The sequence below is a fragment of the Podarcis vaucheri genome, assembly GCF_965113315.1.
Source record: "Podarcis vaucheri genome assembly, chromosome: 15".
Lineage (NCBI taxonomy): Eukaryota > Metazoa > Chordata > Lepidosauria > Squamata > Lacertidae > Podarcis > Podarcis vaucheri.
In genome coordinates this window covers 33,370,019-33,392,839 of record NC_138753.1, presented here as the reverse complement: position 1 = coordinate 33,392,839, position 22,821 = coordinate 33,370,019, and the positions used below count along the sequence as shown (strand labels likewise).

Below are 22,821 nucleotides of genomic sequence, written 5' to 3'. Positions count from 1 at the left end.
TTTGTTTTGGCCCAGTTCTCTAATCTGTCAAGGTCGTTTTGAAGTGTGATCCTGTCCTCTGGGGTGTTAGCCACCCCTCCCAGTTTGGTGTCATCTGCAAACTGGATCAGGATGCCCTTGAGTCCATCATCCAAGTCGTTGATAAAGATGTTGAATAAGACCGGGCCCAAGACAGAACCCTGTGGCACCCCACTAGTCACTCTTCTCCAGGATGAAGAGGAACCATTGATGAGCACCCTTTGGGTTCGGTCAGTCAGCCAGTTACAAATCCACTGAGTGGTAACATAGTCAAGACCGCATTTTACCAGCTTCTTTAACAAGAATATCATGGGGCACCTTGTCGAATGCCTTGCTGAAATCAAGGTAGGCTACATCCACTGCGTTCCCTTCATCTACCAGGCTTGTAATTCTGTCAAAAAACGAGATCAGGTTAGTCTGACATGACTTATTTTTCAGAAACCCATGCTGACTATTGGTGATCACAGCATTCCTTTCTAGGTGCTCACAGACTGTTTGCTTAATGATCTGCTCCAGAATCTTCCCTGGTATTGATGTCAGACTGACTGGGCGGTAATTATTTGGGTCCTCTCTTTTCCCCCTTTTGAAAATAGGGACAACATTTGCCCTCCTCCAGTCTGCCGGTGTGAAGTTTCCACAGTCTGTGTTGATTTGGGGAGCCATGTCATCAGCTGGTGTTGGTCCACTGTGCTTCATTAAGTCCAGGGTCAATGCAGCCATCTACCAGGAGATTTTGGAGCACTTCATGCTTCCTTCCACAGACGAGCTTTATGGGGATGCTGACTTCATTTTTCAGTGTGGTACCTGCCCACACTGCCAAAAGTACCAAAACCTGGTTCAGTGCCCATGGGATTACTGTGCTTGATTGGCCAGCAAACTCGCCTGACCTGAACCCCATAGAGAATCTATGGGGCATTGCCAAGAGACTGACGAGAGACATGAGACCGAGCAATGCAGAAGAGCTGAAGGCTGCTATTGAAGCATCCTGGTCTTCCATAACACCTCAGCAGTGCCATGGGCTGATAGCATCCATGCCACGCCACATTGAGGCAGTAAATGATGCAAAAGGGGCCCAAACCAAGCACTGAGTACATATGCATGCTTCTACTTCTCAGAGGTCCAATATTGCTCTATTTGCAGCCCTTGTTTTGCTGATTTCATTTAATATTCTAATATTCTAATTATCTTTTTTAATTTGGGGTTTTCATCAGCTGTACGCCATAATCATCACAATTATAACAAATAAAGGCTTGACATACCTCACTTTGCATGTCATGAGTCGACCCCATATATTAGTTCCTTTTAAGTTGAATTACTGAAATAAATGAACTTTTCCACGATATTCTAATTTTTCGAGTTTCACCTGTATCTGACTTTTAGAAGACATCCCTGTTTAGGTAAGTTTTTTGTTTATCGCATTGTTAATATTCTGTTGGGAGCCGCCCAGAGTGGTTGGGGAAACCCAGCCAGATGGGAGGGGTATAAATAAATTCTTCATTATTATTTATTATAAAAGCACAAAAAATACATCCCACTGAAGCTCCATAGGGCGAGGAGGGAACCTACACAGGCAAGGAAGTGCGAATATGTCTTTAAAACACGTCTCTAACCAGATTAGAGAGCCCCGCCTCGGAGCAGAGGTCAAACGGGCGCGCGGGCGTTCTAGAACGCCCGCGGGCACATCAAACGTCCCCCCCCCTTCGAACACCCGTTTCTCCTCCGCCTCCTCACTTTCCCTGTCTCCATGGCAACCCCGGCCCCGCCCCGCCGGGTATAAATATTTACCAGTTTCCCATCGCCCCCGCCCCTTTCCCTGCCTTCACGCGAGGCTCCCGCGTCTCAGGGCCTCGTGCTGCTGCGGCGACGCCTCGCACGGCCGGCGCGTTGAGCTTGCCCGGCGGGTGGATGGACCAGTGGGCGGAACGGCGGCTGGGCGAGATGTGGCCGAGGCGGAGCAGCTTGGGGAAGGGGCAGGAAGCGAGTTCCCGCGGGGTCGCCGAATCTCTGCCTCAGAAAGTAAGGGGAGACGCCAGGGACTAGCGCCTTGAGTTCCTTTTAACTTCTCTCTCTTAACAGCTTCGAGCCCTGCTTCTTCCCCCTCCGCCTTTTTTTGCGTGTTCTGTCCCGCCGTCCTTCCTTCCTCCTCCTCTCTCACACACATGCTTGCTGGAGATGGAAGCCAAAGCTAACCCCCAATTTTATATAGGGGCTGGTTTGCTGCAGAGAATGAAGAGGGCTCTCTGCACACGCTCGAAGGTCCCTTTTTAAAAATTGTTTCCTGTTAAGGCTGTGCTTCCTGCTAGCTCCCACAAAGAGCTCTTGTCGCAGGGTCTCAATTTGCAGCTTTTAAGGGACAGGCGTAGCTGACCTGTGTCATTAGCTCAGGTCATTTGCACACATACCCCAGTATTGTCTACACTGACTGGCATCATGCTGCAGGGTTTCAGGCAGGGGACATTCCTGTCTTTACCTGCTCTACGACTGATCTATGGCCCTTCCAGTTTGAAGTTGTTGGCATTATATATCAGAGGTCTGGTTTTGGACACTGACCTGGAAGGGCTTTTGTCCTAGGAGGCAGGTTATAACCCATATGTGTGTGTAAAAATAAGGCAAAGGACCCCTGGACTTTTAGCACCCACCCAATGCTAATGTGACCCCTGAGCTAAGGAGATAAGTACCGGTAACTCTACAACCTTTAGAAGACATCTGAAGGCAGCCCTGTATAGGGAGGTTCTTTAATGTTTTATTAGGTTTTTATATGTGTTGAAAGGAGCCCAGAGTGGCTGGGGTATAAACAATAAAAGTAGTATTATTTATAATAATAGGACATCTCTATTTTCGTCAGAGAAATGTTGGATGATATGCAACCGGAAACCCAATGGAAGTCAGTAATTCTGCTGCTGTTTGCTTCCTAGCTACTGCTTGTTGTCTCTGAAGACTTTACTTGGCTATGCTGATCAGTAGCTACTGACTAACCCAGGGGTAGGCAACCTAAGGGCCGTGGGCCGGATCCAGCCCAATCGCCTTCTCAATCCGGCCCGCAGACGGTCTGGGAATCAGTGTTTTTACATGAGGAGAATATGTCCTTTTATTTAAAATGCATCTCTGGGTTACTTGTGGGGCCTGCCTGGTGTTTTTACATGAGTAAAATGTGTGCTTTTATTTAAAATGCATCCCTGGATTATTTGTGGGGCATAGGAATTCGTTCATCCCCCCCCCCCACAAAAAAATATAGTCTGGCCCCCCACATGGTCTGAGGGACAGTGGACTGGCCCATGGCTGAAAAAGGTTGCTGACCCCTGGACTAACCTATCATTTATTGCAGTTATATCATACCTTTTCCTTCAAAGAGCTCAAGGTGATATACATGGTTTTCCTATTTTATCCTTGCAAAACCTCAGTAAGATAGGATATAGACCAAGAGACAGTGGCTGTTCTGAGGTCACACATGGCTGTGTGCTGATTCGAACCCTGGTCACCGCCAGCACTTTGACTGCTGCATCATACTGGCTCCATTAAACTCCCACCCCTTATTCTCCTAATCTAGCCTTTATAATGCATATTTTGTCTGTTCTTCCACCCCACCCACCTTACTGTACTTCTCTTTAAAAGATTTGCCCCAGTTTTTATTCACATTATTTTATTTATATCCTGCCTTGTTGGGGGGGGCAGTGATGGGAATTATTCGGCAGCACAATATATCAAATACAGTGGTACCTTCGTTCTTGAACTTAATCTGTTCAGGGAGTCCGTTCGACTCCCAAAACGGTTCGAAAACCAAGGCGCGGCTTCCGCTTAGCTGCAGGAGCTTCCTGAATTTAATCGGAAGCCGTGTTGGACGTTCGGCTTCCGAAAAAAGTTTGCAAACCAGAACACTCACTCCTGGGTTTGTGGCGTTTGGGAGATGATTTGTTCGGGAGCCAAGCTGTTTGAGTCCCAAGCTACCATTGTACATTCATAAAACATCATAGCTAAGGCAAACAAACACATTTCAGACTTGCTTGTTACCCCCCCCTTGTTGCATTTGGGGGGCTCATTTCTTTCTCTTCCCCCTCTCCCCGCTCCTCTCTAATGTTTTAAATAGCACTGAAATGGTCTTTTAACATGTGGTGAGTTTGCTGTAGTTTTTACTGTTTCTTTCGATCTTTTGCTTTGCGAGTCGCCCAGAGAAGTCGTCACGGAGGCCCGTGGAGATCATCCCCAGGTAAGTGTGCATTGCAGCCCATCTGACCCAGTCTTCTCTTTAGCTTGCCTCTAGTATCACAGACACGGTTGTAGTATCATTGGGGCACGGGTGGCGCTGTGGTCTAAACCACAGAGTCTAGGACTTGCCGACCAGAAGGTCGGCGGTTCAAATCCCTGCGATGGGGTGAGCTCCAGTTGCTCGGTCGCTGCTCCTGCCAACCTAGCAGTTTGAAAGCACTTCAAAAGTGCAAGTAGATAAATAGGTACCGCTCCGGCGGGAAGGTAAATGGCATTTCCGTGCACTGCTCTGGTTTGCCAGAAGCGGCTTAGACATGCTGGCCACATGACCCGAAAGCTGTACGCCGGCTCCCTCGGCCAATAAAGCGAGATGAGCGCCACAACCCTAGAGTCGGCCACAACTGGACCTAATGGTCCTTTACTAAAATGTAAATTTAATTAATATTGTCTCTGCCGGCCCCTCTCTGTTGCCCAAGACCTTTTATTTCTCACATTCCTCCTATACCTCCTTAACTTTTCCCTTGTTGCCTTTCCCCCATTTCACTATTTCCCCCACAAGTTTCCTTTGCAATACTCCAAATTATTTTTTTAAAAGCCATATGTTCTGACCCACCCTTAATTTTTCATGCGTGTGCCTTGCCTGGGTGTGTCACAGGTTAGCTGTGCTAGACCAAAGAGTCTCAAAAAGCTTGTGATCTGTTTGGCTTATGCTTGTAACCATTCCTTCCTCTAGCTGAATAGATCGTTATCCTGTGGGAAAAATTTTGGGTGCTTTCCACATCGCCCTGTTTCAGGTAAGGGGATCCTTGAGGGTGCTTTGCTTGCATGTTTAACGCAACAGGTTTGTTTTCTGATCTTACCTGCCCTGAATCTTTGGCCACAAATTTAAGTGCGATGCTCCTGGTGGCATCTCCTGAAACATATCACATTGGAGGGAGTGTGGATGCGTTGCCTTAAAGTCAAAGAGCCTACCATCACTCATTGTAAGAGAAAGCAAGGTATGTTTCATGATACAGATTTTTAAGCACATTGTCCAGAATGTTATACAGTGGTACCTCGGGTTAAGAACTTAATTCGTTCTGGAGGTCCATTCTTAACCTGAAACTGTTCTTAACCTGACGTACCACTTTAGCTAATGGGGCCTCCCGCTGCCGCCGCACGATTTCTGTTCTCATCCTGAAGCAAAGTTCTTAACCCAAGGTACCATTTCTGGGTTAGCGGAGTCTGTAACCTGAAGTGTCTGTAACCCGAGGTACCACTGTACCGTGGTACCTCGGGTTAAGTACTTAATTCGTTCCGGAGGTCCGTACTTAACCTGAAACTGTTCTTAACCTGAAGCACCACTTTAGCTAATGGGGCCTCCTGCTGCCGCCACGCTGCCAGAGCACGATTTCTGTTCTTAACCTGAAGCACTATTTCTGGGTTAGCGTATGTAACCTGAAGCGTATGTAATCCGAGGTAGCACCACTGTATGTTTATTTTCTATGTTCCGCTTTTCAGACATTTGTCTCCCAGAGTAGATCACCTCAAAAAAGTGACATAGCTTGTCATCTGGTTTTTTTAAAAAATAGGACACGGCACACAAACGAAGGGAAGTTGAGGGCAAAGTTGTGGGATGTAACTTAAGCAGTCAAGTACAACACTTCCTGTTTGCCTAGAGTGGACACAGGCAGGGGGATTTTGATCCAGCCAGTTGAACTTCCTCTCGCACCTGGAGCATTACCAGGAATATACAGCCATACCTTGGGTTACAGAAGCTTCAGGTTGCGTTTTTTGGGGTTACAGACCCCCGAAACCCGGAAGTACTGAAACAGGTTACTTCCGGGTGTCGGCAGTTGTGCATGCGCAGAAGCGCCGAATCGCAACATGTGCGTGTGCAGACGCACCACTGTGGGTTGCGAACGCTGCGGATTGCGAACGTGCATCCCGCACGGATCATGTTCGCAACCCAAGCGTCCACTGTACTCCCATCGGAACAAAGCCAGATTGGATTGCTTAAGTAAAGAGATTCAAACGACTCTACCAACTAGTTTCCTGCTATATATTGGGGAATACAGTCTGCTGCTGGCTCACACGCGTGAGTTAGGAAGGATACTATTAAATCAATATATCCTCTCCTAGTATCGACAACATTCCCACAAAGGTAGATGGTGGAGACAATTTTTTTCAAGGCCAGACCCAAGTGATGAACCATAAGTAGGGATGGAGGAGGAATTTGGTTTGGTTGGAATTTTAATGCGATTGTAGCTAATTTGCACTTCTTGAAGCAAATGTGTGAAGCAAAACACTGCTGTCCTTCAAAATGTGCACTGCTCCAGTTCTCCAAGAGAATGTGTGCAAAAATGTTTATATTAGGGGAGAGTGCATGCGAGCAAATAAATAAATAATTGTGGAAGGGACCCTGAGGGTCATCTAGTCCAACCCCCTGCAATGCAAGGATCTCAGCTAAAGCATCCATGTCAGATGGCCATCCAACCTCTGCTTAAAAACCTCCAAAAAAAAATAATAGTACAGTAGTGAAAATAATATAAAAATGCATAACTAGAGAAAAATGCACTAAACGGCTTTTGAATTTTCATTAGGACTTAAAAAATTGCAAGCTGATGCACTAATGCTGAGAACTGGAAAAGAAATGAGAAAAGGAGAGGATCTGAAATTGAGAGAGCCATCCCTTACCTATAAGCAGGCATTTTGTGTCTCGTTCAGCCTAGCCTGACCTCCCCTTTGTGGCGATGGGGCTTGGGTAGCAGGTGATGCCTCGAGTTCCTTTGACCACTAGGTAGGGCCAGATGGTCCTGTCCCCTTGCTTCTGCAGCCCTAGGGCAACTGTTAGGTGGGGCAAAATGGTTCTTCATGGGAGGAAAGGAAGCTCCCTGCAGCTGCTCCTTCTCTGCCCAATAAATGGGACCAAAGGCAGAAGCTGCAGCATGCTGCACTTCAGCTCTGCATCTCTGCCGCAATGCAAAAGCATCCCCAAAGTTCTCCCTCTCTCCCCCCCCCCACAGTGCTTTTTTCACAAAAATTAAAAATGTTTAGGGGTACTCTCATTTTGACTCAAGAAAATTCATTTTATAGTTCAAATTTGGGGAAAATAAATACAGCAAATGGACAAAAGGCCGCCACCAGGGGTAGCCACGGAACTGACGATTCACTGTGCTAGAGAAGAAACTAATTCAAAAAAATGTTTTAGTTTCTTCTGTTAGATTCACAAAATGTTTAGGGGTATGCGTCCCCCTGCGTCCCCACAGAGAAAAGCTGCCTCTGTGTGTGTATGTATACGTGTGTGTATGTGTGTACACACAGTACACACACACAGTAATTAAATTTTCTGTTTTACGAATTAGACTATTCATTTATACAACCTTAAAATATCCATGACTTCCCTTCTTCTTTTTCCATGGTTCATTTTACATAGCATAAATCCCTGCATATTTTACATAAACTAAACCATTCAGTATTCCATTATTATCAAAACTTCTATCAAAACTTATTTACACTGTTGAATTTTTCTTAATGCTGCCAACCTTTTCAAGCGTGCACAATTCCCCTCCCCATATATTCAATAAATATTTTCCAATCTTCTTTCAACAAATGTTCTTCTTGTTCTCTCATCCTGTATGTTAGGTCTGCAAGCTGCGTGTATCACATCAGTTTAAATTGCCATTCTTCTTTAGTTTAAGGTTACCAGATTTTTTTGAATGAATCCGGGGACACTTTTCAACTTCAGTAGGAATGATAGGATTTTGTATGGGGGCTGATTTGTAAATCCGGGGACTGTCCCCGGGAAACGGGGACATCTGGTAACCTTACTTTGGTTGGGTCCTTTTCGTTTTCCATTTTGGGGCTAAGCAAACATGGGCCGCCCCAAAAGTTCTGATATGATTCAGAGTTGCCTTGCACATTGTCTGATAAGACAAACTTTCAGCCAGCTAGATCTCTGCACTTGCGCCTTGGAATGTTTCTTCGCTATATTTTCTGCAAGGTGCTAGTTTGTGGTGCCTTTAATTAAAAACATGTAGGCCTGTCGTCTAACGTTCTGAAAACTTTTTTAAAGAGAGCAGCGAAGGGAAGAGCGATGCAGATATGAAAAAGCTGGAGGACGATGATTGCGACCGAGGTAAGATGACAGGCAGTTGCTATCTGTCGCCCTTGTTAAAATTGTGCTAGTAACCCTGAGCTTCCGACTGCTTGCAGGGAGACACATGATTGAGTATTCCTCCATACCAAAAATACCCCCAAACATCTCACTGCCTATAGAAATGTGTAAGGAAGAAGACTAAGGTAGAGGTTTTCTTCCTGACATTCCATTTCTCTGTCTGCAGAGATTTTTGTGAATGGATGAGCATTCAGTTGCATAAACCCTCTATGTCTCTCTTTAGTTTTTATTGTTTTCATATTGAATGTTGTCAGCTGCATGGGTTGCCTGTATTAATCAAGAAACTATACAGTATACTAAATTTATACTGTGTAACTTTAGTAAATAAATAACTGATGCCTTTTTTCTTCACGCAACACAGTACCTGCAGCAGAAACTTCTCTCTTAAACAAGCTGATTAGAAAATCTTTAGTAGAGTCCTACCATCACGTAGAGGTTTTGCAGCGTGATCCCAGCTCACCGCTGTTTTCCGTGAAAACCTTTGAGGAACTGCATTTGTGAGTATCTAGAATCAATTGACGTTTGCATTTTGTTCGTAAGTTTTGTTCATTCAGTGACTGCTCTTCTCCGGGCTGTGGGTCTACTCGAAATAGATAATTATATATCAGAAACTGAATCAGCCCATGCCCGCTCACCAGAAAGTGCTCTTCCACCCTGTGGTCTGGTGCTTATTATGGGTTTTGCATTTCCCAGAGCTCAGGTTCAGATCCTGCATTTCGCAAAAGTTCGTTTGGTTTCTGCATTTCAGTGCATTGTCCATTGTCTTCTATTCCTATTGACCTTGCTCTTGGTTTCAGAGCGCCATTTGCTCCCATAGCACTTCTTATCCTTCCTTATAGCTCTGTTGACTTTTTCAGGATTGTAGCCTTGGTGAAATATTTAGGTGTGCTCTGGTCTGAGGCACAAGTTGTAGACTGTAAAAACACAACAGAGTGGCTGGAGCTGACGCCTTTCAAACCAGTAATTTCACAGGAAGCTGCCTTATACTGAATCGGACCACCTTACACCATCTGGCCCAGGAATGTCTCCTGGGTTTCAGGTAGAAATCTCTCCCCTGCCTGCAGAAGCTAGGGATTGACCTTCTGCTTGTATGTGCTGTACCATTAAGCTACAGAAAATGTATTATTGAGAATATTTTATGAAAACCAATGCTTAAGTTAGACAAGGGAAAGTTTGAGAATGGTGGGTCTGAAAATTACACTCCAGATGATGGACTTTTGGGAGCTAGCCGAACTGACCGGAAGAGTCCGCGAACAGAAGGAGGAGGAGTACCAGGAGGAATGGATGAAATTCAAAGACTATTTAGCTAAATATGCTAAGATAACTTAAATAGAAATACTTGCAAGTACCAGATTGGCTTAGGATTTAAATATGTGATGTTATAGAATATTATGTTTAAAGTTAATATGAAAAGAAAGAAAGATGTTACACGACTAAGCAAATTTTATGAGAAAAACTGTTACAATGATATACATTGAAACTCAGCCAGGGGGATTCGAGGAAGTCACCTAATAATGTTAACAAAAGTGGAATAATTACAGTTAGGATTTATGTTTGTTTGTTTGTTTATGTTTGTTATAAATTTGGAAAACCAATACAGTGGTACCCCGCAAGACGAACGCCTCGCGAGACGAAAAACTCGCAAAACGAAAGGTTTTTTCGTTTTCGAGTTGCCTCGCAAGACGAATTTCCCTATGGGCTTGCTTCGCTAAACGAAGCTTGCCCAGGGGACAGCGGGTCTTCTCTTTTGCAGCAAGGGGCTGCGGGGAGATCGCTATCTCCGTGCAGCCCCTTGCTTCAAAAGAGGTCCGGGGGCAGCGGGAAGCTAAGCGCTTCTTCCCCGCTGCCCCCGGACGTCTTTTGCAGCAAGGGGCTGCAGGGAGATCGCTATCTCCGCGCAGCCCCTTGCTTCAAAAGAGGTCCGGGGGCAGCGGGAAGCGAAGCGCTTCTTCCCCGCTGCCCCCGGACGTCTTTTGAAGCAAGGGGCTGTGGGGAGATCGCTTCTCCCGGTGCTCCGAAGCCGGGCGGGGGGCAGGGGACACCTCCCGCCGCCGCGGGGACACCTTTTGAAGGCAGGCGGGGGGGGGAGCAAAGACTTTTGCCCCCCGCCCGCCTTCAGAAGAGGTCCAGGACCTCTTCTGAAGGCAGGCGGGGGGCAAAAGTTTTTGTCCCCCCTGCCTGCCTTCCCAGGGGCTTTTAAATCGCCCCGGACAGCGGAGAAGTCCTCCGCTGTCCGGGGCGATTTTAAAATGCCGCCCGCCAGCATTTTAAGATCGCCCGGACAGCGGAGAAGTCCTCCGCTGTCCTGGGGTTTTTTAAAATGCTGGGGGTGGGAAGAAAAGCCCTTGTCCCCCCCCCAGCCTTCAGAAGAGGTCCGGGGACAGACTGTCCCCGGACCTGGTCTGAAGGCGGTTTCCCTAGGAACGCATTAATTGATTTTCAATGCATTCCTATGGGAAACCGTGCATCGCAAGACGAAAAAACCGCAAGACGAAGAGACTTGCGGAACGAATTAATTTCGTCTTGCGAGGCACCACTGTAATTTTTTTTGGGAAAAAATAAGAAAATTACACTCCTAATACTTAAGAAATGTTGGGATAGACCCGCAATATGCTGTTCTAGGGCCTCTCTTGCTGTTATCAATAAGCCACTTTTTGCAGTAGCTGACTCCTCTTAGAAGGGGTTGATGGGAACGCAACATCTTTGTAGCAGGCTGGTTTTCAGGGCTTTTCATTTTGCTACCGCCCAAATCTATTGGTTCAAGACCAAATTGTATTGTTTATCTTGACATCATTTTGTGTGAAAGTCAGCCTAGCGTTTTGCAAAGTGTTCCGCCATCTATCCACGTTTCTCAGTTATGGCAGCTCTTGATTCTCTAAAATCATGACAGCTATTCCTTTTAAAGTCCCAAGCAGTACATGAAGGTCAGGGGATCTTATTTACCAGACTGCTAGCATCCTCCAGTTTCACTCAGAAGTACCCGAGCTGCTTATGTGTAAAACTGTTAACTTTTATTCTTATTTTAACAGGAAGGATGAACTCTTGCAAGGCATCTATGCCATGGGCTTTAACAGACCTTCCAAGATTCAAGAAACGGCACTTCCAATGATGTTAGCTGACCCGTGAGTTGGTTTCAAACAAATTGAAAGATATTCTTTGTGTTGCAGCCAGCATGGGACACACCTGTGCCAATTAGCCAGCAAACTGTTGAGCTAATTCATGTTAGATTTCTGGTAGACGCTGGAGTTTCATCTACGTAGAATGGGTAACATAACTTCTGTCCCCAAATGACACACAGGTTTAGGGAAGGGATATTTTGCCTCTAATTACTATTCTGTTGCCTAATAGTTTTTGCATCCCATTATGAAATGAAAATGCAGATAAATATATCTTTTCAGTCTGGTTATCAGCCACCTTTGAAATCAGAATTTTCCGTTCTGGTTGATCTGTGCTTTAGAAGGTAGTCACTCACTGTTTTCTGTTCTTTTCAACCTCCTTATTCCCAGTTCATGTGCTTAAAAGACTCGTTCTCCCAATGAAACTTGAAGTATAAAATATTATTAACACTCTGAAAAGCAAATCCCAAAAGTTTGCTAAACCATACTTCTGTGTAAAACATCCTTCCTACTATGTCTTTTTTGTGCCTCTCAAGTATCGTTGTTGTATCTGAAGAAGTGTGTATGCACACGAAAGCTCATACCAATAACAAACTTAGTTAGTCTCTAAGGTGTAGGGACGCGGGTGGCGCTGTGGGTTAAACCACAGAGCCTAGGACTTGCCGATCAGAAGTTCGGCAGTTCGAATCCCCGCGACAGGGTGAGCTCCCGTTGCTCGGTCCCTGCTCCTGCCAACCTAGCAGTTCGAAAGCATACCAAAGTGCAAGTAGATAAATAGGTACCACTCCGGCGGGAAGGTAAACGGCATTTCTGTGCGCTGTTCTGGTTCGCCAGAAGCGGCTTAGTCATGCTGGCCACATGACCCAGAAGCTGTACGCTGGCTCCCTTGGCCAATAAAGCGAGATGAGCCCCACAACCCCAGAGTCGGCCACGATTGGAGCTAATGGTCAGGGGTCCCTTTACCTTTAAGGTGCTACTGGAAGGATTTTTTAAATTTTGTTTTGACTATGCCAGAACAACATGGCTATCTACCTGTAACTTGTTTCCATTACAGATATCCTTCCTCATTATTATTTCGTTGAAGCAGGAACACTCCTTAGGACCCCCGGCTTATTAACTCTGTAGCCCAAAAGCTGGGATCCCCTCCAAACCTGTGCCAAAGTTTTGCAGTAGTTTTGTGACAAAAACACTGCTTTTTGCTGCACCCCCCAAACTGAGTAATTGATACATCAACCTGGGGCTCGAAGTTAACGCCCAAGATTCCAACAGTGTCTGGGTTGCTTCAAACTGGTGCCAAAGTTTGGTGATAGTTTTGCAGCACTCCACAAACTGAGAAACCCAGCCCATTGGAATATTGTTGTCTGTTTGCATTAATCCCAACTTGATTCTCTGTTTCAGACCCCAAAATCTTATAGCACAAAGTCAGTCGGGGACAGGCAAAACAGCTGCTTTTGTTCTGGCTATGCTGAGCAGAGTGAACCCACAGGACAGATTTCCACAGGTAAAATGAACTCAGCGATACAGCCTCTGGCTGCAGAGTCATCCTCAGTTCACTAACGCCAACAAGAAATCGAAATCTTTGCTATTAACCTGAGTAAGGGCTGCTTCCCTGGGGTTTGTGCCTTTTCCGTCTGGTCCACTGCTTCCGTAGAATGGCTGAGCATAGCTGTTTTCAATGTTGAGTTTCCTAAAAACCTGGAAGCTGGCTGGCGGAAGCAAACTGCCGTAAAATTGACACACAGACTAATCTTGCATTAAGCCTCAACAAAGTAATGTTGGCACCAGGGTGGATTTTATTTAAATCAAATCAATTTAAGTCACGATTTAAGTCACTAGTCAGTAAGACTTGATTTAAATCACTAGTCAGTAAGACTTTATTTAAATCACTTTTTTTTACAGAAAGACTCATTCTTCCTGGTATAATCTTAATATTTACAACCAGGTTTCATTTTTGGAATAATAACTTTTCAGAGTAGTTTTTACAGTTATATCAAATATTACTGATTTGGTTATACTATTAGAAATGCAGTGATAGATAATTATGAAATTATGGTGAGGTTTAATAAGTTAACTGTTTATATTTGGGCAACTTTTCTGCTGTACTTTATTGGAAGGAGGAAAAATAATCATTTCCTAAATAACAATGTCAACAATTTATTTAACAAAAACAGCAATAACATTATAGCATATGTATCCATTTTATTTTAAAAATCCGATTTAAATTTTAAAAAAATCCGATTTAAATTTAAAAAATCCAATTTTTTGATTTTTTTAAAAAAAAACCATTGATTTTTATCACCCTGGTTGGCACAATCATCAAGCAACCTTCCTACTGTGTTCATCCATGCTCGTAGGTGTGACATACTGCATAGGGAAGGGACATTTAACCAGGTGTTTTTTTTAAAAAAAATCCCATGATTCATTTGTTTAAAATCACTTTTAACATTTGTGCTAATGCACTTAAAACCCCGCAAAAAACTAGTGCCATTGTGTGATTGCTTCATCGTTCAAAAGTATAAGACAAAAACTAACACGTTGATAAACTTGCACTGAACAGAACTTCTGTTTGCTCTAAAACACTTTTTCATGTGGGTGCTAAATTGAGCAGATACTTCCATTTTTAAAAACAGGCAAAGAAGCCCAAATCCAAAGATAGATTAAAAAGAATATGCTAAAATGAAACCAGCCATAAAGTGTTACGGTGGAGGTTTGTGAAGGTAAAGGAGCATAGTCAAAACTGTAGCTTATTTAAAAAGACAGAAGACTAGTATTGAGGCGATCAACATCCGGTGGCGATTGCACTTATTGTCCCTTCCTTTTAAAATAAAAGGTTTTCTGCAGTTTGAGAAAAGATAGGAGGAGCTTAAGGGAAACAGGAGGGCAGTGCTTTCAGGACTGTTGTGTAGATGCCCTATAAAAGGTAAATGAACAAATTGAATCTATTCCACATTTTTTCAGTGCCAGGTAAACGCTTCTCTTTCTCCGCAGGCTGTAAGGTGATGTTGTTAGGTAGCTAGTGTGCTGCCAAAACCTTCCTGTGGTTGTTACGGACATTGTTTGGTTCTGTTTTTATGCTGCAATGTATTCATATTTATGATTTAAATATTCTGCAAGTCTGCTGGAGACTCTTTGGTGAACAAGGGAAGAATAATAAATAGTCTAATAAATAATAGCCTAATGCTAAAGTGAAAAGGAAACATGGCCTGCGTGTCATATTGGGGAAGCACTGCACCATTTCTGAAGGCTAAACTGACCTCCATCTTTCTGTTTCCTTCTACCTCTGTTGCCTCCTCCCAAAGTGTCTCTGCTTGTCTCCCACCTTCGAGCTGGCATTGCAAACGGGGCGAGTGATTGAGAAGATGGGAAAGTTTTGCGTCAACATAAAGGTTGCGTTTGCCATTCGAGGGAACAGACGTAAGGCTCTCTCTTGATGCATTTTTTTCCCCTGCCTGCGTTTGTCTTGCTGCCTAACGCTTTTGTCGAAAGTGCTTTTGTTCTAAAATCCAGATGTTACAGAGCACCACCCACCCACCCCCAAAGCTGTTGGTGCCGTGAAATGCATACTAAATACTGCATGCCTTTCGTAGATTAGATTCAGCAGCAGCTTCCATCTTTGGTAGCAGTCCTTTGTCATTAGGTGAATGAAATATACTCGGAGTCGAGTGTGGATTTCATGCCCTTTATTCAGCTCATAGTAGCGAGGTATAGAAGTTTCCCCAAACTGTCTGCTTTATAGACATTATTTACACAATGGGCCCCATGTGATTGGCTAATTCCGGGATTCTCCTGTAGGCCAATCAGGTTGTGGATTCACTGCCACCTGGAGCTGGATTGGGTGGCTCCTGCGGACCAATCAGACTGCTGCATTCTGGATCCTATTCTAGGACCAATCAGACTGCTGCATTCTGAATCCTATTATTCTAGGACCAATCAGACTGCTGCATTCTGAATCCTATTGCTCTAGGACCAATCAGACTGCTGTATTTTGGATCCAATTCAACTCAGTACATAACAGTGAACTAAGTATCCACCTTTTAAATTTGCTTCCTCCGTTAAAAAAAAAAAAAGATTTCTAACTTACCGAGATGTTTATGCCATGAAATAGCTCCCTCCCTCCAACCACCACTCTAGAATTGAGTGTAAACCAGGGTAGCCAATGTTGTTGCCTGCAGGTGTTGTTTGGGATGTAGCACCCATCAGCCTCATGGATCGCAGCCATTGTAGCAGATGATGGAAGTTGAAGCCCCAACAACTTTTGGATGGCATCATTCTGGTTATCCCTTGTCTTGGCTGCTGTGTCCAGACTCAACGGCGTGCTTCCTTCTTGCCCCTCCCTAAATTTTTTAACCTGGTTTCTCTGCTCCTACGGCGAGGTTTTCCAGGAAGAGTGTGTTCCAGCTGGGCACGTTAACAGGGCATTTGTTTATGGCTTGCATGCACTGCTTAAGTGGGGCACTGGTGGCACTGTGGTCTAAACCAGTGTTCCCCAACCTTGGGCCTCCAGCTGTTTTTGGACTACAACTCCCATCATCCCTCGCTAGCAAGACCAGTGGTCAAGGATGATGGGAATTGTAGTCCAAAAACAACTGGAGGCCCAAGGTTGGGGAACACTGGTAAACCACTGAGCCTCTTGGGCTTGCCAGTTGGAAGGTCGGCGGTTCAAATTCCCACAATGGGGTGAGCTCCCATTGCTCTGTCCCAGCTCCTGCCAACTTAGCAGTTCGAAAGCAGGCCAGTGCAAGCAGATAAATAGGTACCACTGTGGCAGGAAGGTAAACGGTATTTCCGTATGCTCTGGTTTCCGGCACGGTGTTCTGTTGCACCAGAAGTGGTTTAGTCCTTCTGGCCACATGACCCGGAAAGCTGTCTGCAGACAAACGCTGGCTCCCTTGGTCTGAAAGCGAGATGAATGCCACAACCCCATAGTTGCCTTTGGCTGGACTTAACCATCCAGGGCTCCTTTACCTTTTACTGCTTAAGTAAAGCGGAGAAAGAACTGCAGGAGGTATACCTCCATGTTACTTCTTGGCACTTGGTTTTCTGCAAAATGATGGAGATCCTTTAAGCCAGGAATGGGCAGGGGGGACACCTGTGGCCTTCCAGTTCTTGTCGGACTCCAACTCCCATCAGCCCCAGCTAGCATCCAGGAGGACAGTACTAGTAATTGGACAGCCCCATCTCTGATTTAAGCCTCAGGCCAAGTTTGTGCAATTGCAGTAAGCATCTCAACATCAGTTTCATATATTTAGCCCTGGCTCTTGTGCTTATTGTTATTGTAAGTGTCGAGGAGCCAGGAGTGCATCTTGCATCCTTGCACTGGACACAACGTCCACACACACACTGTTTACCTGTGTGCTTGTCCCCCCGCCCCCAGTTGCACGTGCTTAACAAGCTGCAGGTTTGGGCGCCAAGGCTAGCACCGTGATAACAAGAAGGGAGGGAAACAGCAGCTGTTATTCTCCAAAAATTAATTGCAATAACCCAAAATCTTAGTTTAGCAAACGTGCACTGGCTGACATAGCAAAAGTAACTCAATCTCTCTCCCAGTTCCAAGAGGGACTGTAGTGGAAGAACAGATAGTCATTGGAACCCCAGGAACTCTGCTAGATTGGTGTTTCAAGCTAAACCTTTTGAATCCAAAGAAGATCAGAGTATGTGTGCTGGATGAAGCAGACGTCATGATCGACAAACAGAATTACTCAGACCAGAGCGTTCGAATTCAGAGGTAAACGTGTTTGTTTGTTTTTTGGTAAGACAGATCTTGGAGAAGTAACTTACTTCTTGCTGAAAGTCCTGCATGTAGAACTTTTCTAGACCTGCGCATCCCTGTTGGAGCATCTGGGAAGGTTTTTAACCACTTAATTTGTATTGATAGAATTTGCTTTTCCACTAATTTGTTATTACTTTGGAGAAGGCATGCCCTATTGAAGACTTGTCTGTGCCGAAAGCGGCTTCAGATGTAGACCTAAGGGCTTTCGTGCGGTCATATTGCTGCCATGTAGAAACAATAGCATTCTCGCCTTCTTGTACGTGCGGAAGATTATTATTAACAGCCTAAGTTCCCCGCGTGGGTTACAACAATTTAAAAATACAATATTGAAAACAGTTAAAAACCAATGACCGTCGCAAGAATAGGATGGGACCTAAAAATATTTACCTCAGGTGTCAAAAGGCCAGGGTAAAGAGGTGCTTCTTCGGTATACGATGGCAGCTGTACAATGCCACCATTGCACAAATCAGTCTCATCATTTGACCCTCATGTCCCTACACTGGCTTCCTGTCTGCTCAACACAAACTCCTTGTCCCTGACTTGAGAGCCTCACAAGGCTCTTTGCCTACCTTTCTGCTTTTATATCCTGATAATTTTCCTGCATGTGTCCTCTGCTTATCCATCTCCTCTCTCAAAGCCTTTGCCCTTTCTCAAGCATTCTGGTGTCCCTCCTTTCCTGCCCCATGTGTCCTAGGATGCCTCTACAAGGCCACCACACTCTCTTTCCCCCCATCCCTGCCCTCCGTGACAAACCCTAAGCATTTGCAACTGAAACAGTCACCTCTGCCCTTCCTCTGTTCTTCCCCCGTGCTGTAAGCTCCTGGGCAGAGAGCTTTCCCCTTGTGTTCTGCAAAGCGCCATGTACCTGGACATTTAAGAAGAAGATTTGGCTTTTATAATTGGTCTGTTACCAGGTTGGAAGACACATAGGTAGGCAGTCTTTTTCCAAGTTCATGGAAGTGCCTGAGAGATGTTCGATCAAGACCTTATTAATTGTAAATACTTCTATCTAGGAACGGAGTCTGTGGAATATGGTGCCAGGGGAGAAATTTGAGGGAGGCAGACGGGCAAAGACAACCTCAGAGCCTGCTCCCTTCCCCTCCTCCCAAGTCCCAAGAAATTCGTATCACTGCCCTCTTAGAAGAAGCATCTCTCAGTGGGGCTGGTGCTTTGGTTTTGTTTTTATGTGGATCTGGCCTGTATCTTACATGTGTTATATATATATATAGAAATAGTTGATTTGAATTCTCTAGTTGAAAACTGAGAGGTAAACCTACTTATTAGGAATGAGTAGAAATATACTGCAAAGTCTCCCTTCTTACCTGGTAACAAGTGAGAATGAAGAGGGTTAGTTAGATGCTGCCTTCTACCAAGGCAGGCAATTGGTCATGAAGCTCAGCTGACAAAGCTGTGGGCCTCAAGGCTTTCAGGCAGGAGTCTTTCCCAACCCTTCCTGAAGATTGAACCTCATATCTTCTGCATGCAAAGCACAGGCTGCATCGCTAGGCCACAGCTGCTCCCCAGTGACTTCAGTTCTAACAGGTAGGCAATCTTTTGCCTGCCTGATGTTTGCCAAACTCCCATCATCCCTGCCCATTGGCTGTGAATGCTGGGGCTGATGGGAGCTGTAGTTTGGCAACACCTGGAGGGCCCAAAGTCCCCCAAACCTGATTTATAAACAGGCAAAATATTTGTGGCCATGATTTCTCTTGAGAATGAAATGCTGGCTGCTTTTTGTTTTTCTTCTTTCCAGAGCTTTAGACCCCGGTTGTCAGATGCTTCTCTTTTCCGCCACCTTTGAAGACCCTGTGCTGCTCTTTGCCCAGCGCATCGTCCCCGAACCCAACGTTATTAAGCTCCGCCGAGAGGAGCTGACCCTGAACAATATCAGGCAGTACTACTTTGAGTGTGAGAACAAGGAGGACAAATACAAAGCCCTGTGCAATATCTATGGCAGCATCACAGTCGGCCAAGCGATCATCTTTTGTCAGGTAAAGCGCCCCTGCGACATTGAGGTAACCTGGGGTCCCAGAAAACGTCCTGAGAATATATTTGGGGTGAGCAGGAATGGTGGGCCCATGGTCTTGGGATGAAGATTTGCTGACTTCCAACCCAGTCTTACTAGTCAGATACGGCGTTACTAGTCAGTTACAGGTGGTGACCATTTTGTGCAGGGGTTCATTCCTGGACCCTGCGCCCGTCGACACAGCACACGTAAGCCAGTCCTGTCCCGCCCTCTTGCAGGTCCAAAAGGACTGTGTCAGCAGCCATGCTTCAACTGGACTAGTGCAAAACGGTCTCCCCCTGTACTTTGGGAGGTCCAGAGTGGGAGGGTAAATGACTCAGGACTGCAATACGTCAAGGACCGCCTCTTTCCATATGAACCTACCCGGACCCTGAGATCATCTTCTGAGGCCCTCCGTGTACCGCCACCTCGAGAGGGCCAGAGGGTGGCAACACGAGAACGGGGCCTTCTCTGCAGTGGCTCCTCGTCTGTGGAATGCTCTCCCCAGAAAAATTCTCCTGGTGCCTTCATTATACACTTTTAGGCACCAGGAAAAAGCATTCCTTTTAAACCAGGCCTTTGGTTGATCTGATTTACATCCTATGCCCTTTTAAAATGTGTTTTTTTTGTGGGGGACTATTGGGTTTTTATTATGTATTTTGTGGTTTTATATCTTGATTTTATTCTGTGAACCGCCCTGAGACCCCCGGGCATAGGATGGTATATAAATTCAATTAATAATAATACAGTGGTACCTTGGTTTAAGAACAGCTTAGTTTATGAACAACTTGGATTAAGAACACTGCAAACCCGGAAGTAAGCGTTTTGGTTTGTGAACTTTGCCTTGGAAGCAGAACATGTTTCGCTTCCTGTTGAGTGTGTTACATTTGCAAATTGAGTCCCCCGCTGCTGTGGGAAAGCACACCTTGGTTTAAGAATGCTTTGGTTTAAGAACGGACTTCCGGAACGGATTAAGTTCATAAACCAAGGTACCACTGTAATAATAAATATAAATGGTTCAAGGCTAAATTCCTAAAAGCTGGACCTGCCAGAACAGAAATGTCGGCGTCACTGCAGGGAAGGCCATGACCTTGTGTGTCTCTTTTTTCCTGTGTTTCTTTGGCAGACTCGTAAAAATGCCAAATGGCTTCACTGGGCTCTGTCGAACGATGGGCACCAAGTATCCCTGTTGAGTGGGGAGCTCTCTGTCGAAGAGCGTGCAGACGTGATTCAGAGGTTTCGCGATGGGAAAGATAAAGTCCTCATCACAACCAACGTCTGCGCCAGAGGTAATGACTTGGACGAGCAAACGCGAGGTGGGAACTTGCTCCTTCAGCAGGAAGTGACCTTGTTTTGTGTCGCCTCGTAGGCATCGACGTGAAGCAGGTCACGATCGTTGTCAACTTTAGCCTGCCTACAATGACGTCCTGGCTACCTGACTACGAGACCTACCTGCACCGCATTGGCCGAGCAGGTCGCTTTGGAAAGAAGGGTCTGGCGTTCAATATGGTCGAAAGGCATAATCTACCGCTTATCTATGCAATTCAAGACCACTTCAGTGAGCATGATATTTTCATGTGACTTAATAGTGCAGAAAGGTAGACATCGGGTTAGGGTAATCAGGGTTTGAATCTCTGCTCAGAAACATGCTCACTGGCTTTTAGCCTCTGAATTAGCTATAATTGGGAATTAAAAAGGTTGCACAGCAGTGGAAAAGAGAGAGAGAGAGGCTGAATTATAGTTGGGCATTTTTCCTGCCAGAAATGACTTGGTCTATTGCCTAGACAAATAACAGCATTTTAAAATAATTAAACTTTCAACATAGCAACAGAACTACATTTTTAACCATTTGATACATACGCGTATTAACAAGATCCAGTTCTTTATTGCATGCATCACATGCCTTTTCTTCAGGATGGTTAAGGTAGTTATTCATTTTTATTTATTCAAAAGCATTTATAAACTAATAATTAAAAAAATACTTTCAGCAGCGTACAATATAAAAATAATTCAGTATTATTAAAACAAAAATACGGCCTGGAATCAATAACAGGGTACCATACATGGCTGTCCCCTTTTTGCACACAACAACCTTGCGAGAGGCAGGAAAGACCACGAGATGGTCTGCTTCACTTTGGTTAGGAGGCAGACTCACGTTGCTTCATAGCTGCTTGGGGGCCTGAAATGTGCTGGTCCAACACCCTAACCTAATGACTCCTCAAGTTGGCTAATTTCATGGGTTGAGAATATTAAGAGAAAATTCTGCCGAGTTGCCCTTTTCTTTCCATGCCATATATTTTCTCAGACAAAGGTTGCCTTTAAAAATGTTGTCCCAGCCATATCACAAGCATCTGTTGGTCTCTCCGTCCACCGTGTGGAATTCTTGCGACTCAGAGAGGAGAACAGGCCCAGAGTATTAGTCCTGTGACCAGTGGCTTGTGAAGGGCTGAGTTCTTCTTTCTGCACTAGGATCCTCCTCCTAGCAAAAATGTCTTTCCTTTTCAGAAACTACCATCAAGTACCTCGATCCAGAGGATATGGAAGCACTGGAAAAAATAGACGACTGAATTCTTCTATGGCTTGAAGGGGAAATGGTTGCTTTCCAGAATACGGCTGGGCTCAATCTCCCAATTTTCCCTAGTCTGCATGGCCAGGAGCAAGGGATGTTGGGAGTTGGAGTCGAGCACGTTTGGAGGGCCTCAGTTTACCCATCCTAGAGAGTTCTGTAACGTTAAACCATTTTTCAGACGATGCTGATATTTTGTCAGAATAATAATAATTAAAAAACAAAACTCATTACTTGCCCTTGGTTTTCTTTTGCTTGCGCCAACTATGAAGACATCAGATGTCTTGTGTGTTTGGAAGAGCTATCCCTGAGTGCCTTTATCACTGCCTCCAGGCCCCATATGTGCCCATTGACGCTGTTATAGATATGAACTGCTGTGATTTGTGATCTCACTTGAGAGAAATGGGCTCTCACTTAGGGATACGGCCTGCATGTGATATAATTCCATCCCCTAGTTCAATCTGTAGCTCTCGTAATGCCAAGTGCTCAGATCTTTGCGTATAATAAAATGGACTCCTTGAGTGCTTCCCAATATGCAATATTAATTTGGGTCACCGGAGGTAAATTTAAAGATTAATGAAGTGAATAGACTTCCATATTTCAGTATAAGCAAGTTTATTATTACTGGTGATTAAGCTACCAGCCTCTAGGTGTCAGTGGCTCCTTTCACTTGATTTTGTGCCCTAGGCAAATCAGTTTTCACTTCAGAAATGTATGGAAGGAAGGAAGGAAGAAATTAAAGAGGGAGGGAGGGAGGAAGGAAGAAGTGGCTCCTACCCCAGGCCCCTTAAAATATGCAATTCGGCAAGGGTTTCAGCTTGTTTCAGTGATCACTTGCCACCATAGTTTCGGAGCCTAGGGCAGGAAAGTGACAATTCTAAATCCACAAAAGCAAAAAGGGAATAAATTGGATCATGGCTCATAATTGAAGACATCAGCCCTCAGGAAGCTTCTTTGGCCAGAGACTTCATTCATTCAGCAAGGTGG

General features: G+C 45.0%; 1 protein-coding gene across 1 annotated transcript; it reads left to right on the top strand.

The window, feature by feature from the left end:
• The first annotated feature begins 1,768 nt into the window (after positions 1 to 1,768).
• DDX25 (DEAD-box helicase 25) lies at positions 1,769 to 22,064 on the top strand. The gene is made up of 13 exons (XM_082200582.1): positions 1,769 to 2,034; positions 4,178 to 4,222; positions 4,955 to 5,015; positions 8,276 to 8,338; positions 8,739 to 8,874; positions 11,407 to 11,499; positions 12,892 to 12,994; positions 14,793 to 14,907; positions 17,041 to 17,218; positions 19,017 to 19,254; positions 20,395 to 20,557; positions 20,638 to 20,826; positions 21,774 to 22,064. Exons 1-13 carry the CDS (start codon positions 1,924 to 1,926, stop codon positions 21,833 to 21,835), a joined length of 1,557 nt encoding a protein of 518 aa, XP_082056708.1. The 5' UTR covers positions 1,769 to 1,923; the 3' UTR covers positions 21,836 to 22,064.
• The last annotated feature ends 757 nt before the right edge of the window (positions 22,065 to 22,821 follow it).

Bases quoted from the DNA above. Each gene is read 5' to 3' on its own strand.
- DDX25 (XM_082200582.1), top strand. From the start codon at position 1,924: ATGGACCAGTGGGCGGAACGGCGGCTGGGCGAGATGTGGCCGAGGCGG. The intron at 8,339-8,738 runs GTAAGATGACAG...CACGCAACACAG, and splicing joins GGACGATGATTGCGACCGAG to TACCTGCAGCAGAAACTTCT. The intron at 11,500-12,891 runs GTGAGTTGGTTT...TCTCTGTTTCAG, and splicing joins CCAATGATGTTAGCTGACCC to ACCCCAAAATCTTATAGCAC.